The following is a 13799-nucleotide window of genomic DNA, read 5'->3' as shown; positions in this document are numbered from 1 at the left end:
GCCACCATGCCTAATTGAATATGACTATGTGTGAAGGACCAGCTCTTGACACTGAGTTTTTGGTCATTTCCAAGTTTTTTTTTTTTGGGGGGGGGGGGGCTGGGGCTTGAACTCAGGGCCTGGGTGCTGTCCCTGAGCCTCTTTGTACTCTAGGCTAGTGCACCACTTCCAGCTTTTTTAAGTAGTTTATTGGAGATAAGATTTTCATGGGGACTTTGTTGTTGTTGGTTGTGGGGCTTGAACTCTGTGCCTAGGTGCTGTCCCTGAGCTCTTCAGCTAAGGCAAGTACTCTACCACTTGAGCCCCACAGCACCACTTCCTATTTTCTGGTGGCTCATTGGAGATAAGAGTCTCATGGACTTTTCCTGCGTGGGCTGGCTTTGTACCGCCATCCTCAGATCTCAGCCTCCTGAATAGCTAGAATTACAGGCGTGAGCTACAGGTGCCCATCTCTCATGGGGACTTTTCTACCTGGGCTGCCTTTGAACTGCGATCCTCAGATCTCAGTCACCTAAGTAGCTAGGATTACAGACATGTGCCACATGCGCCCAGCTCCAGGCTTCTTATCCTGACAGTGAGCCCACACTTCTCAGCTATCATCCTCTGTCTTCTCCTACTTGGAACTGCCTTTTCTCAACAGGTGATTTCCTATGACTGGCAAGCTTCCTCAGAAAATGATCAGCATGTGATATGGAACAGTTTTCCCAGCTCAGGAAGGCTCTGTGCCTTCAAAGGTACACACTGCAGCTTGTTTGCATACACCAAAAATTTTTTAAATCTGGTATCTTTAAACTTGGCTCTGTAAGGGCTGGAGTGGCTCTGTGGCACAGTGTTTGCTGGTGTGTACAAGGCCCAGAGTTGCCAGCATAAGAATATGTAAAAATAGCCCCGGGTAGAGCACCCGTAGGAATAAACATGCTGTTCCTACCAGGACAGCGCTAGGCCTGGCTTGCTTGGTGATGCACCAGAAACTGGAACAGTAAGCGCTTAGCCGTCATCTGCATTGGTTGAATATCAGAAATGTGGTGTTAGCCGGGTACTGGTGACTCATGCCTGTCATCCTAGCTACTCAGGAAGCTGAGAACTAAGGATTGCAGGTCACATCCAGCCTAGGTAGTAAAGTTTGTAACTATTTCCCCCCCTTCCCCCCCCCTTCCGATCCTGGGACTTGAACTCTGAGATTCATGGACTTTCCTGCCTGGGCTGGCTTTGAACCTTGATCTTAAGCAAGCTTCTAGCCTCTTGAGTAGCTAGGATTACAGGCATGAGCTCTGTGAGATGTTATATTCAGTTAACCAGAAAACTAGAAATGGTGCTGTGGCTTAAAGTGGTAGAGCACTAGCCTTGAGCAAAAGAGCTCAGGGACAGCGCCCAGGCCCTGAGTTTAAGCCCTGTGACTGAACAAAATAAGGAAAAGAAAAGAAATTTGGAGTCATCAGAGTCAGCATGATACCCCGAAGTGCTCAGCCTGTGATGTGAGGGGGTGGAGTTGAAGGTACGTGGGCATTGCCAGTTTCCACAAAAATCCTGCTAACAGCCATTTTCATTCATGGAGGGACATCTTGGATGCGCTTGAGTTTTATTGGGTTACTGTGGGTAGTATGACTCATTACTAAGCTGTAAGAGCCAAATTCACTGAGTTTTCACTTTAAACTGTTCACAGTTCTAAAGCACACCAGGTCCAAGTCACCTTTTCAATTCTCACAGGATCTAAAGTAGGACTGCTTGCAGTGAACATTTCTTATGGTTTGGCAGTTTTCCAGAAACTCAGCAGTCACATCAGTAAGGTGCAAGGCTTGTCTGCCAGGTACAGTGAACTACAAGCAGGCTTGGGGAGGGGAAGGGCACACGCTCTAAGACATTATGTAACGTTGCCTTTGTGCCAGGTATGTTAGTCTGTTGGTGCTGGTAAGAAGCTAGTTTTGTGTGTGTGTGCGCACATGTGTGCATGCATGTGTGTGCACACAAACACACACGCTCCAGAGGCTTGACCTCAGGGCCTGGGTGCTGTCCCTGAGCTTTTGTGCTCTTGGCTAGTGTTCTGTCACTTGAGCTACACATCCATTTCTGGTATTTTGGGTGGATATTTGGACACATAAGTCTCAGGTTTTGTGTTTTTTGTTTTGCCAGTCCTGGGGCCTGGGCACTGTCCCTGAGCTTCTCTTGAGCCATAGCACCACTTCCAGCTTTTTCTATGTATGTGGTACTGAGTCATGGAATCCAGGGCTTCATGCCTGCTAGGCAAGCACTCTACCACTAAGCCACATTCCCAACCATAAGTCTCAAGTTTGTCTGCCCAGGCTGGTTTTGAACCACCATCTTCAGATCTCATCCTCCTGAGTAGCTAGGATTATAGGCATGAGCCATTGGCACCAGGCTTCCTTATTTTTTTTAGTGGTACCATGAGGCTAATTCTTACAATTCCAACAGGTTCCATTCTCAGATTTTCATATATACATACCATCTACCTTGACCCTATCCCTCCTCATTCATCCTCCTGGTTGGAGCTAATGGGTTTTTTGTTTTTGTTGTTTTTGCTAGTACTGGCTTGAACTCAGGGCTTTTTTTGTTCAAAGTAGCTCTCTACCACTTGAGCCACAACCCTGATTTCAACTTTTTTTGGTATTCATTGGAGATAAGAGTCTTATTTTTGCCAGGTGCTGGTGGCTCATGCCTGTAATCCTAGCTACTCAGGAGGCTAAGATCTGAGGATCGCGGTTCAAAGCCAGCCAGAGCAGGAAAGTCCATGAAACTCTTATCTCCAATAAACCACCAGAAAACTGGAAGTGGACTATAGCTCAAGTGGTAGAGTGCTAGCCTTGAGCTGTAGAGCTGAGGGACAGCGCTCAGGCCCAGAGTTCAAGCCCCATAACCGATAAAAAAAAAAAAAGTCTTATTTTCCTGCCGGGGCTGGCTTCAAACTGATCCTCAGATCTTAGCCTCTTAGGTAGGATTACAGGCACAAGCTACTGGTGCCTGGCTATAGCTCTTCCCCCCTCCCCCCCAACCTCCCCCGGTTGTGGGGCTTGAACTCTGGGCCTGGGTGCTGTCCCTCAGCTCTTCAGCTCAAGATGAGTGCTTTACCACTTGAGCCACAGCACCACTTCTGGTTTTCTGGTGGTTAATTATAGCTATAGTCCACTTCCAGTTTTCTGGTGGTTTACTGGAGATAAGAGTCTCACGGACTTTCCTGCCTGGGCTGGCTTTGAACTGCAATCCTCAGATTTCAGCCTCCTAAGTAGCTAGGATTACAGGCGAGAGCCACCAGAGCCGGCCCTTTCTTAAAGAAGCAAAGAGCTGAGACTCTTGTCTCCCTCAAGTGGAGGCTGCTCTGTGCCAGCAAGCACAGAAGTATTGGCATTTTCTCTGGATACTTTCTACATCCAACTGCAGAATAAAAGTCATACTGATAGAACAATTGAAGGGCTGGGATGTAGCTCAGAGGCAAAGTGCTTGCCTAGCAAGTGCAACGTCCTGGGTTCGATCCCCAGTACCAAAAAAGAAAAGACAAAAAAAATACAGTTAAAAAAAAAAAACCCAAACAGAAGAACAATTGAAAGTCAGGAAAGAACTTTACAGTAACTTCAAAGGTAGTTATATTTTATTCTTGATCCTTTTTCCCAATTCCAGGGTTATTTTAAAATCTCAAAACAACGAATTAAAAAGTCATGTCATCATGTGAGGAAAAATGGGCTAAGTTTTTGCCAATTCTGAAAGCAGCAAAACCTGAGTGCTCCCAGCAAGTATGGCAGATACTGAGTGTATGCTGCGCCCGGCACCTGCGCAGAAGGCACACGTCCCTGCAGTGCTGGGCAGGGAACCCTGTCGCCTTCCACATCACCTCTGGAGACCTGCCTGCTACATATCGAAGAAGTATGATGTGCTTTGTTCTGCACCGAAAACTTAATACTCTTGAGCAGTGTTCTCTAGATTCCGCCATTGTATGGGACAATGGCCTTCTTCCTTCAGGCCGCCAGTGGTGCAACTCAAGCTTCCTCGTGGGCGGCCCCAACCCTGCTAAAGATTAGATGTCACTCACGTTCTGGTCACTGTCCTTTGCTACTGCCAGACTATGGGAAGAGTGATTGGTGTGTTCTTGTTGATTGGAAGAAACTGCTCCAAAGAACATGGAAGAAAACCAGGGGGAGAAAGAACTGCGCTGTTTGTTCTGAAGTGAAAGTTCGCTCAGGAAGGAATGGGGTGTAGGTGACACCTGGCTGTAGGTGGTGGGTGGGAGACATCCAGATGTTCTGCCTCACCAGAAATCGGCAAAGTGAGCACGGACTGAATACATAAGACTCCAAAGGAAGGAGAAGCGAGTGCTCAGAGTACTGTGGTCTGCCGCTCTGGCGGCCAGCTCCGCGGCAGTGTAGACAAATCCAGTCTGCAGAATAAAACGTCAGCCAAGGGCATGTGATAGAAATAGCCACATGACAAGCGAATGGTAGAGAAGAGCAGTCTTAAAGTGGAGGTTCACCTAATAGACAGCGGCACGTAACACAAATCAGCTCTTGGCATGTGGTGGCATGATGATGACAGCACCGTGGATGCTAAGTCATTAGGCAGAGAAGTGGGGCAAAGGGGGCACATTGAGGCCTGAAACAAGTCCCTTCTGCGGGGAAAGCTGGCAGCCACATCACCAGTCAACACCAGCACGTTTTGTTCTCATCCCAAACGCTCGGTCAAGACCTAACCGTGAGGAAACATCAGAAAAGCCCAAATTCAGATACCATGGCACAATAGAGGGAGGGAGAGGACTCGGAAAACAAATGACCCAGGTTTGAGGAGATGCAGCAGGTCTACGATGCGGACCAGTGGGCAAGCTGGGTGATGGTGTGTGAGATTTGCTTGTGCTATTGACAAGTAAGTCTAAATTTATCTTAGGGTTGGGGTGGGGTGTGCAGGTCTGTGGTGGACACAAAGGTCCTGGGTTCCATCCCCAGTACTGAAAAAAATGTATGTGCGAATGTCCATGTGGAAGAGTTAACCATAGAGGAATTTGTGAAGTAATTGTTCATCTCTTACTATTTGTGTTTTCTGACTTTTCTTCACTGAAATAACTATTTTTGTGTGTAAATGTGGCCCTGGGGTGGGTACCCAGGGTCTTGTGCATGGCAGGCAAATGTTATACCATAGAGCCACATCCCCCCCCATACCCCCAGGAAATAATCATGTGTTCTTTGTTGTTGTTGGCCATGGGTCTTGAACTCTGGGCCTGGCCACTGTCCTTCAGCTCTTCAGCTCAAGGTGAGCGTTCTACCACTTAAGCCACAGCGCCACTTCTGGTTTTCTGGTGGTTTACTGGAGATAAGAGTCTCATGGACTTTCCTGTGGCACTGTGGCTCAAGTAGCAGAGTGCTACCCTTGAGCAAACGAAGCTCAAGGACAGTGCCCAAGCCCAGAGTTCAAGCCCCAGGACTGGCCAAGAAACAAAACAGCAAAAACCAGTGCTGGAGGTGTGGCTTAGCAGGTTAATGCTGGCCTAACAAGTAGAAGGACTGGGAACTCAAAAAGGGGCTGTCAGTGGTAGACACATGCTTAATTGCTAGAGGCTCTGGCTCCAGTCCTCATGGCCAAGAAAAACAAACAAATGAGTGGTCAGGACACTGGGGTGATGGGGGTGGAAAACGCTCCACCCTGATGGGTCATGTCAGTATTTCTCTTACCTTCCTGAACACTGGGCTGGATTCTCTGTCTGGGTGCTCCCCACTGGGTGCTCTCTTCTTCAGAGGACGGCTGTGGTTTTCCTGGGCACCACTCTCTGGGGGAGACTCAGCGGGACACAGCCTTTTCCGTGAAATTTTCCTTGAGATGCTCTCTGCAGCCTGGCTGCTTCTTCTCTGACCCAGGGTCAGCCTTGCCCGTGCTGGACTGGACCTGAGGGTCGGGTGAGAGAGTGGCTATTACTACCGGTGGAGACACGCGACATCCTAATTTAGGAAATGCATCCAAACAACAGAGTTACTTGTTGAAAATTAAAATTCATGTCTGTGATTATTTTTGAATCTTTCAATAAAATAACCCAGTTATAGGAGATAGTGTATAATGCGGTAACAGGACTGAATAAGAAAAAAATAAACCATTAGCCATGTATATGATATAATTTTTGAGGTAATGAAAACCCATGTTTCTGAGTCATAATGGATAATACAAACATGTCCATAATGTACTTTGTGGGAGGAAAAAGGATACAAAAGACATATGATGTTGTTTAAAACATAAATATACAGGACTGAAGGTTTAACTCAGTGATAGAGGAATTGGCTAGCATGTGCAAGGCCCTAGCTTCCATCCGCAGCACTGCAACACACACACACACACACACACACACACACGTCATGAGTATGCATAGGTATGTGTATATGCAAAACAAAGTCTTGAAAGAAAATTCAGTGAGGGGCTGGGAAGGTGGCTCAGTGGTAGAGCGCTTGCCATGCATGCTCGAGGCCCTGGGTTCGATTCCTCAGCACCACATAAGAAAAAAGCCAGAAGTGGTACTGTGGCTCAAGTGGTAGAGTGCTAGCCTTGAGCTGAAGAGCTGAGGGACAGCGCCCAGGCCCAGAGTTCAGGCCCCAAGACCGGACCCAAAAAAAAAAAAAAAAAAGAAAATTCAGCCAAAATGTTAATAGTGGCTGTCTCTAGAAGGTTTGGGTTTTTTTTTTGTACTTTTTCTGTATTTTCTAGATTTTCTGTATTTTCTTTTTTCTTTTTTTCTTTTTGTCAGTCGTGGGGCTTGAACTCTGGGCTTGGGCGCTATCTCTGTGCTCTTCAGCTCAAGGTGAGCGCTCTGTGGCTTGAGCCACAGCAGAACCTCCCGTTTTCTGGTGGTTTATTGCAGATAAGAGTCTCAGGGAGGGGCTGGGAAGGTGGCTCAGTGGTAGAGCGCTTACCTTGCATGCATGAGGCCCTGGGTTCAATTCTCCAGCACCACATAAGCAAAAAGAAAAGCCAGAAGTGGCGCTGTGGCTCAAGTGGTAGGGCACTAGCCTTGAGCTAAAGAACTGAGGGACAGCACCCAGGCCCAGAGTTCAGGCCGGACTCCCACCTCCCCACCCCCAAAAAAAAAAGAGTCTCAGGGACTTTCTTGCCTGGGCTTTCTTAGAACCATGATCCCCTGAGTAGCTAGGATTTACAGGCATGAGTCACTATCTCCCAGCTTAGAGTTTCTGTATTTTCTTTGAAATTAGCTTACAATGAAGCATGCCTCCCCAAAAACAGTTATAAAGGAAAAGAATAGGAGAGAGAAGCCCGGCATCTGCACAGCACCCCCTACTCTTCCCCCCTTCCCCTCCCCCCCTGTGAGAAGGGGGTGCAGGAGTGAATATGCTTCCTGGGACAGCTAATCCTTTACCACCCTTAAAAGCCAACAGGAATTGGACATGTGTTTTGAATGATAATGAAGAACATGAGACCATCCTGTTCAATTCTGGTCAGATGAGAAAGTCTCCCATGTTGTGGCTCAGCCTCCCAGCTGCTCTTCAGATTCTCAGGTAATGCTCCTTCCTTAGTTGTTCTCTTTTTCTTTTCTTTTTTTGTGCCAGTCCTGGAGCTTGAACTCAGGGTCTGGGCACTGTCCCTGAGCTTTTGCTCGGGGCTAGTACTTTACCACTTGAGCCACAGCACCACTTCTGCCTTTTTCTGTTTATGTGGTACTAAGGAATCAACACAGGGCTTCATGCATGCTAGGCAAGCACTACCGCTAGGCTATATTCCTAGACTCCTCAGTTGTTTTCTAAGTAAAGGCCATGCAGCTCTTTCAGCCAATCACACAGAGGAATGGAGCCTCACCTTTCTCCTTCCTGGGGCAGGCACATTGACAGAGGGGAGGGCGGTCTGCTTGGGTCATCAGCTAAGGTAGCCAAGTAGAAGTGAGCTTCGAATAGCATATCATTAATACTTAGTGCCACTGGCCTAAAGGGACAAAGTCAGTAAAAATGGTATTTATTTTCTGATGGACATTTGAAACACAGTATAAAATGATACATAATTCTGGAGTAAAAAGAAACAAGTAGATGTTTCTGCCTGGTGCTGGTGGGCTCAAGCCTGTAACCTAGCTACTCAGGAGGCTGAGATCTGAGGATCATGGTTAAAAGCCAGCCTGGGCAAGAAAGTCTATGAGACTTTTAACTCCAATTAACCACCAAAAAGCCAGAAGTACAGTTGTGGCACAAGTGTTAGAGCACTAGCTTTGAGCAAAAGAACCCAGGCCCTGAGTTCAAGCCCCAGGGCCAGCAAACACACATAAAAATGTTATCTTGGGCTGGGGAGTATGAATCAAATGGTACATCACCTGCCTGTCAAGTGTGAGGTCCTGACTTAAAACCCCAGCACTAACCCCCCCCCAAAAGTCATCTTCCACAATTTTGAATATTGTTAGTAAAGTTCAGAACATTCGGGAAGGTGGGTCAGTGGTAGAGAGCTTGCCTCACATGCCTGAGGCTCTGGGTTCAATTCCTCAGTACGACATACGCAGAAAAAAGCCAGAAGTGGTGCTGTGGCTCAAGTGGTAGGGCGCTAGCCTTTAGCTGAAGAGCTGAGGGACAGCACCCAGTCCCAAAGTTCAGCCTCCAAAACCGACACATAAAAAGGAAGAAAAAAGAAAAAGCTGGAAGTGGCACTATGGTTCAAGTGGTAGAACACTAGCCTTAAGCAAAGGGAGCTTGGGGGACAGTGCCCAGGCCCCTGAGTTCAAGCCCCAGGACTGGGAAAAGAAAAGAAAAGAAATTACTGCTAGGTACCAGTGGCTTATGCTTGTGATCCTAGCTATTCAGGAGGCTGAGATCTTAGGATTGCTGTTCAAAGCCAGCCCAGGCAGAAGAGTCCTGTGAGACTCTTATCTCTGAGCATCAAAAAAAAAGGAGGGCTGGGAAGATGGCTCAGTGGTAGAGTGCTTGCCTTGCATGCCTGAGGCCCTGGGTTCGATTCCTCAGCACCACATAAGCAAAAAGAAAAAAGCCGGAAGTGGCGCTGTGGCTCCAGTGGTAGAGCGCTAGCCTTGAGCTGAAGAGCTCAGGGACAGCGCCCAGGCCCAGAGTTCAGGCCCCAAGACCGGACACAAAAAAAAAAAAAAAAAAAAAAAGGAAATGGCCAGGTACTGGCGGCTCTCCTCTGTAATTCCAGCTATTCAGGAGGCTGAGATCTGAGGATCACAGTTCAAAGCCAGCCTAGACAGGAAAGTCCATGAGATTCTTATCTCCAATGAACTACTTGGAAAAAGCCTGAAGTGGCGCTGTAGGTCAAGTGGTAGAGTGCTAGTCTTGAGCACAGAGAGGCTCAGGAACTGCCTAGGCCCTGAATTCAAACCCTAGGACCAGGCAAAAAGAAAAAGCAAGAAGCTCAAGTAGTAAAGCCTAACCTTGAGTACAAAGCTCAGGGACAGTACCAACACCTCAGGACTCTAGCACAAAAATGAGTAAGAAACTCCTGCGATGTTTTAAAAATTAATTTTGATCCAAAGGATTGTTACCTATATGAAACAAAGAAAAGAAATAATCAGTTCCTAAGACCTACCTCCCAGGAAAATCAAAATGTATGGTGACAGGACCACGCACAGCTTCACAGAGTGTCAGGAAGCCCTGAAGGAAGAAAATAAGAAAAGTTGAAATTTTTTCCCAAAAATATTACTACCAGGCACTGGTGGTTCATGCTTATAATCCTAGCTACTCAGGAGGCTGAGATCTGAGGATCACTGTTTGAAGCCTTCCCCGGAAGAAATTCCTTGTAGGCCTCTTTTTTTTCCCCCCCCAAATGAACAAATGAATTTATTTATATATTTACACAAACACAGTCGTAGGAGCAGCGGGGACCTTGTAAGACTCTTATCTCCAATTAACCACTCAAAAACTGGAAGTGGAACTATGGCTCATAGTAGGAAAACACAGGCCCTGAGTTCAAGTACCATGACTAACAGGAAAAAAAAATCAGTGAAATTTTAAATTTGAATTTCACACAAATATTTTCCTACCTTCAAATCTTTGAGACAAAACGTTACTTCAGTATCTAGTCCAATCTGAAAGAAGTCAAACTCGTCTCTGTCCACACACATGGAGCTGCGCACGGAACTGTTCATGTCTGTTTAATGTTAGAGGAAAATAAAATTAGTCCTAAAAGTCTTTTTTTTTTTTTGGTTGGTTGTGGGGCTTGAACTCTGAGCTTGGGCGCTGTCCCTGTGCTCTTCAGCTCAAGGTGAATGCTCTACTGCTTGAACCACAGCGCCACTTCTGGTTTTCTAGTGGTTTATTGGAGATAAAGAGTCTCACAGATTTTCCTGCCTGGGCTGGCTTTGAACTGTGATCCTCAGATCTTAGCCTCTTGAGTAGCTAGGATTACAGGCGGGAGCCACTGGCACCCGGCTGTCCTAAAAATCATCATTAAGTTTTAATATAAGAATATAACCACAGTAGCCACAGATTCACTGAGAAGGTAGAGGTCCATGTCTGTGTCCCCTCCCCTTTGCTGTGACAAATAAAATATAGCAGTGCTGGAAGTTTAACATCAGGATTGGAAGCTGGGCTGGGAGGAGGGTGGAGTTGGAGAGCTAAGAAGACAGTGAGTGCTAAGTGCGGTCACGTGGTGTATTTGCACGCATGGACTGCGTGCTGGCCACCCGGTTCTCCTTTCTGCTAAACACAGAGGGCAGCAGAAGATAAGAGACGAACATGACAACTTTTTACATTTTTTTGTTGTTGTTGTTGGTCGTGGGGCCTGAACTCTGGGCCTGGGTGCTGTCCCTCAGCTCTTCAGCTCAAGGCTAGCATCCTACCACTTGAACCACAGCGCCACTTCTGACTTTTTCTGCTTATGTGGTGCAGAGGAATTGAACCCAGGGCCTCATGCATGCAAGACAAGCACTCTACCACTGAGCCACCTTCCTAGCCCAGACATTGCAACCTTAACAAAGTATATTTTCCTTAGTTATCATTTCCTTCATTTAAAAACCTAAAATTCAAAACCAAATATTGAATTACAAATTATGTTACTACTTGTGTTAAAATTCCTGGATCTCTTAGAGCTTTTTCTAATCTTTTCACGTCTTCCTGCTTCTTAGGCAGGAATGATACTACAATACGCTGTGTGCTGGGTGGCTAGCAATGACCCCATCACACCAGGACACACACAGTATCCTTACCTGCGGCTTGCTCATTAGAACTCCTGAGGCAGAACTCCACTGATGTGACAGCGAGGGTGACTTCCTCTAGATTTGATGGGAAAAGAACCACCGTCTCAGCCAGTAATCTGTAAGGTACAGTGAGCTCTGTTAGCATGGTTTGCTGAGCACGGTGATGCAGGCCTGTAATACCAGCACTAGGAAGGCTGAGGTAGGAAGATCCTTTGAAGTCCATTTCTAGAACTGTATGTGGTGGCTATAGCATGGCCTCCCCGACATCCCCACCTCCTCGTATTCATGTCCCATCGCCTCCTCCTTAAGCGAGGGCTGGCTGTAAGGGTTCACTTCAACGTCAGAAGGCTGGAGTGTGAAACAGGTTTGCAGCTGGGAGACTCCTGTTTCCGTTCTCGTCCTCTTGGCTCAGATCATCAGCTGCCATCTGTGAGACACACAGGCACCCCACAGGCGCAGCTCCATTTGGAGCTGGGAAGTGGATTCTGGGACGGCCCCGGGGGAGTGGTCAGGGGAGGCGCGCGGTGCTGGCACTGTCCTCAGCCTCCCGAGACCTTGAGCCAGGAACACACAGCTGAATAAGGATTATTACTAAAGGGCCGTACTTAGCTCTTTCTCCTGTAGTTTTTGTCAGTCATGGGTCTTGAACCCGGGACCTGGGTGCTATCCCTGAGCTGGGTTTTCTCTCAGGGCTAGCATTCTACCACTTGAACCACAGCACCATTCTAGCTTTTTTTTTTTTTTTGGTAGTTACCTGGAGACAGGAGTCTCATAGACTTTGCTGCCTCTGCTGGCTCAGCCTCCTAAGTAGCTAGGATTACAGGTATGAACCACTGGCATCTGGCTAAATGTGAAGTGTGAGGTAGTAATTTACGGTCAAGGTTTTCCTCTGTGGCTAGAAGGGAATATAGAAAGCTGAAAGTGGGATATTTTTAGAGCTTTATTGGCCATTATATTATCACTACCTTTAGGCAGTTATTATCTACTATTATCTTACTCAAGGTTTCCTTAAAGTGATATCTCTAAGCTTTAGGGGCTAGGCATGACAGCACACTCCTGTAAGCCCAGCAACTGGGGAGGAAGGCATTAGTTAGAATTAACCACCAGAAAACTGGAAGTGATGCTGTGGCTCAAGTGGTAGAGCGCTAGCCTTGAGCTGAAGAGCCCAAGGACAGTACCCAGGTCCCAAGAGAGCTTAAGCCCCACTACTGACAAAAAACAAAACACAATAATTTAAAAATAACAAGTTATAACTGATTGAAAAGCTCTAGGGCATTAATTCGTCCCTCTGTAACCACACTATATTCAGAAAAAGGGAAAAAACACTGGAAACTGATTACCTTGGCTGAATCACTAGTATATTAGTACACATGTTCTTTTCGAGAAGAACTTGGATAGGCTGGCTTTCTTCAAAGCGCAGGTTATGGGTTTTTCTAATACCTTAAAAAAATAAAACATCCTTTTAACTATTATAAATGCAAAATAGATTTTAAGTCTTTAAGTTTCACAGCCAAGTTAAAACAATAATTGGAACATATTGTACACATGTGAAAGTGTAACAATGAAATTCTCCTCTGAGCTGGGTGCCAATGGCTCACACCTGTAATCCTAGCTACTTAGGAGGCTGAGATCTGAGGATCTTGGTTCAAAGCTAGCCCAGGCAAGAAAATCCATGAGACTCTTATCTCCAGTTAACCATTGGAAAATCAGAATTGGTGTGTGGTTCAAAGTTGTAGAGTGCTACCCGAGTGAAAAAGCTCAGGAACAGCACACAGACCCAAAGTTCAAACCCCATGACCAACCAGAAAAGATAAAAAAAGAAATCCTCCTCTGTATAAGTAATGTAAGCTAGTTGTTGTTGTTTTAGGCAACTTAAAACAATAAGTAACATTTATTATGTGGCAAAGAACTAGTTTGAAGCAGCACTTTTTAATAAAGTATGCTATCGTCCCCTAGTGGTCACAAGGTGACATGCCATCCAGCTTGACCACACTAAACTGGAATTCCTTTAGATAGGTGGGCTTTGATATTGTAAACCAGTGCCACTCACTACCCAGGCTCCACCACCCTCCAACCATAGTACCTTTTTGTGCAGGACTTTCAGAGTTAGATGCTCACATCTGGCCTGTGAATTTTTTTCCCTTGGTGAGGTACGAAAACATGCTAAGTACCCAAGTACCCCCAAATGCTCCGAACCTGAATGTTTCAGATTTGGGAGTTCTTTGGCATTTGCACAGACCTTACAAGTGGAACACCCCTGATTTGGAAATCACATTTTGTCATCTTTCAGATTTTCAAATTAGGCATGCTCAGTCTACAATGTGTCACAAATTGTAGCATGCATCCTATAATCATTGTGCAGGATGGGGAGAAACTAAGTCTTAGAAGCTAAAACCACAGTGAGACATAGTGACTGTTCAAGACTAACAGTGTGTGATTTTGCTGTTATATGAAGGAGAAATATGTTAAATCATTGGAAGGAGAAATATGTTAAATCATTGATATTTATAGGCAAAAATCAGGATAAAAATTCATACTGAGATAATGTTCTTTTTTTTTTTTTTGGGGGGGGGTCTGGTCATGGGGCTGTCCCTCAGCTCTTCAGCTCAAGACTAGCGCTCTACCACTTGAGCCACAGCGCCACTTCCGGCTTTTTTCTTTTTGCTTATGTGGTGCTGAG

At 46.2% G+C, this 13799-nt stretch overlaps 1 protein-coding gene across 1 annotated transcript in view; it reads right to left on the bottom strand.

Annotated features, from left to right (window-relative positions):
• Nucleotides 1-4605: 4605 nt before the first annotated feature.
• The window catches only part of Rad9b (RAD9 checkpoint clamp component B), a 33747-nt gene continuing 24553 nt past the window's right edge, over nucleotides 4606-13799 (bottom strand). The window contains exons 5-9 of the mRNA XM_013023187.1: nucleotides 9965-10071; nucleotides 9511-9575; nucleotides 7789-7911; nucleotides 5667-5877; nucleotides 4606-4689 (exon numbers count right to left, since the gene is read on the bottom strand). Of these exons, the coding sequence (XP_012878641.1) occupies nucleotides 4666-4689; nucleotides 5667-5877; nucleotides 7789-7911; nucleotides 9511-9575; nucleotides 9965-10071 (530 nt within the window). The 3' untranslated portion in view covers nucleotides 4606-4665. The remainder of the gene's footprint in view (nucleotides 4690-5666; nucleotides 5878-7788; nucleotides 7912-9510; nucleotides 9576-9964; nucleotides 10072-13799) is intronic.

The sequence above is a fragment of the Dipodomys ordii genome, unplaced genomic scaffold (assembly GCF_000151885.1).
Source record: "Dipodomys ordii isolate 6190 unplaced genomic scaffold, Dord_2.0 Scaffold66, whole genome shotgun sequence".
Lineage (NCBI taxonomy): Eukaryota > Metazoa > Chordata > Mammalia > Rodentia > Heteromyidae > Dipodomys > Dipodomys ordii.
Note: the sequence above shows the minus strand (reverse complement) of the source record. Positions and strands in the feature narration are given on the sequence as shown.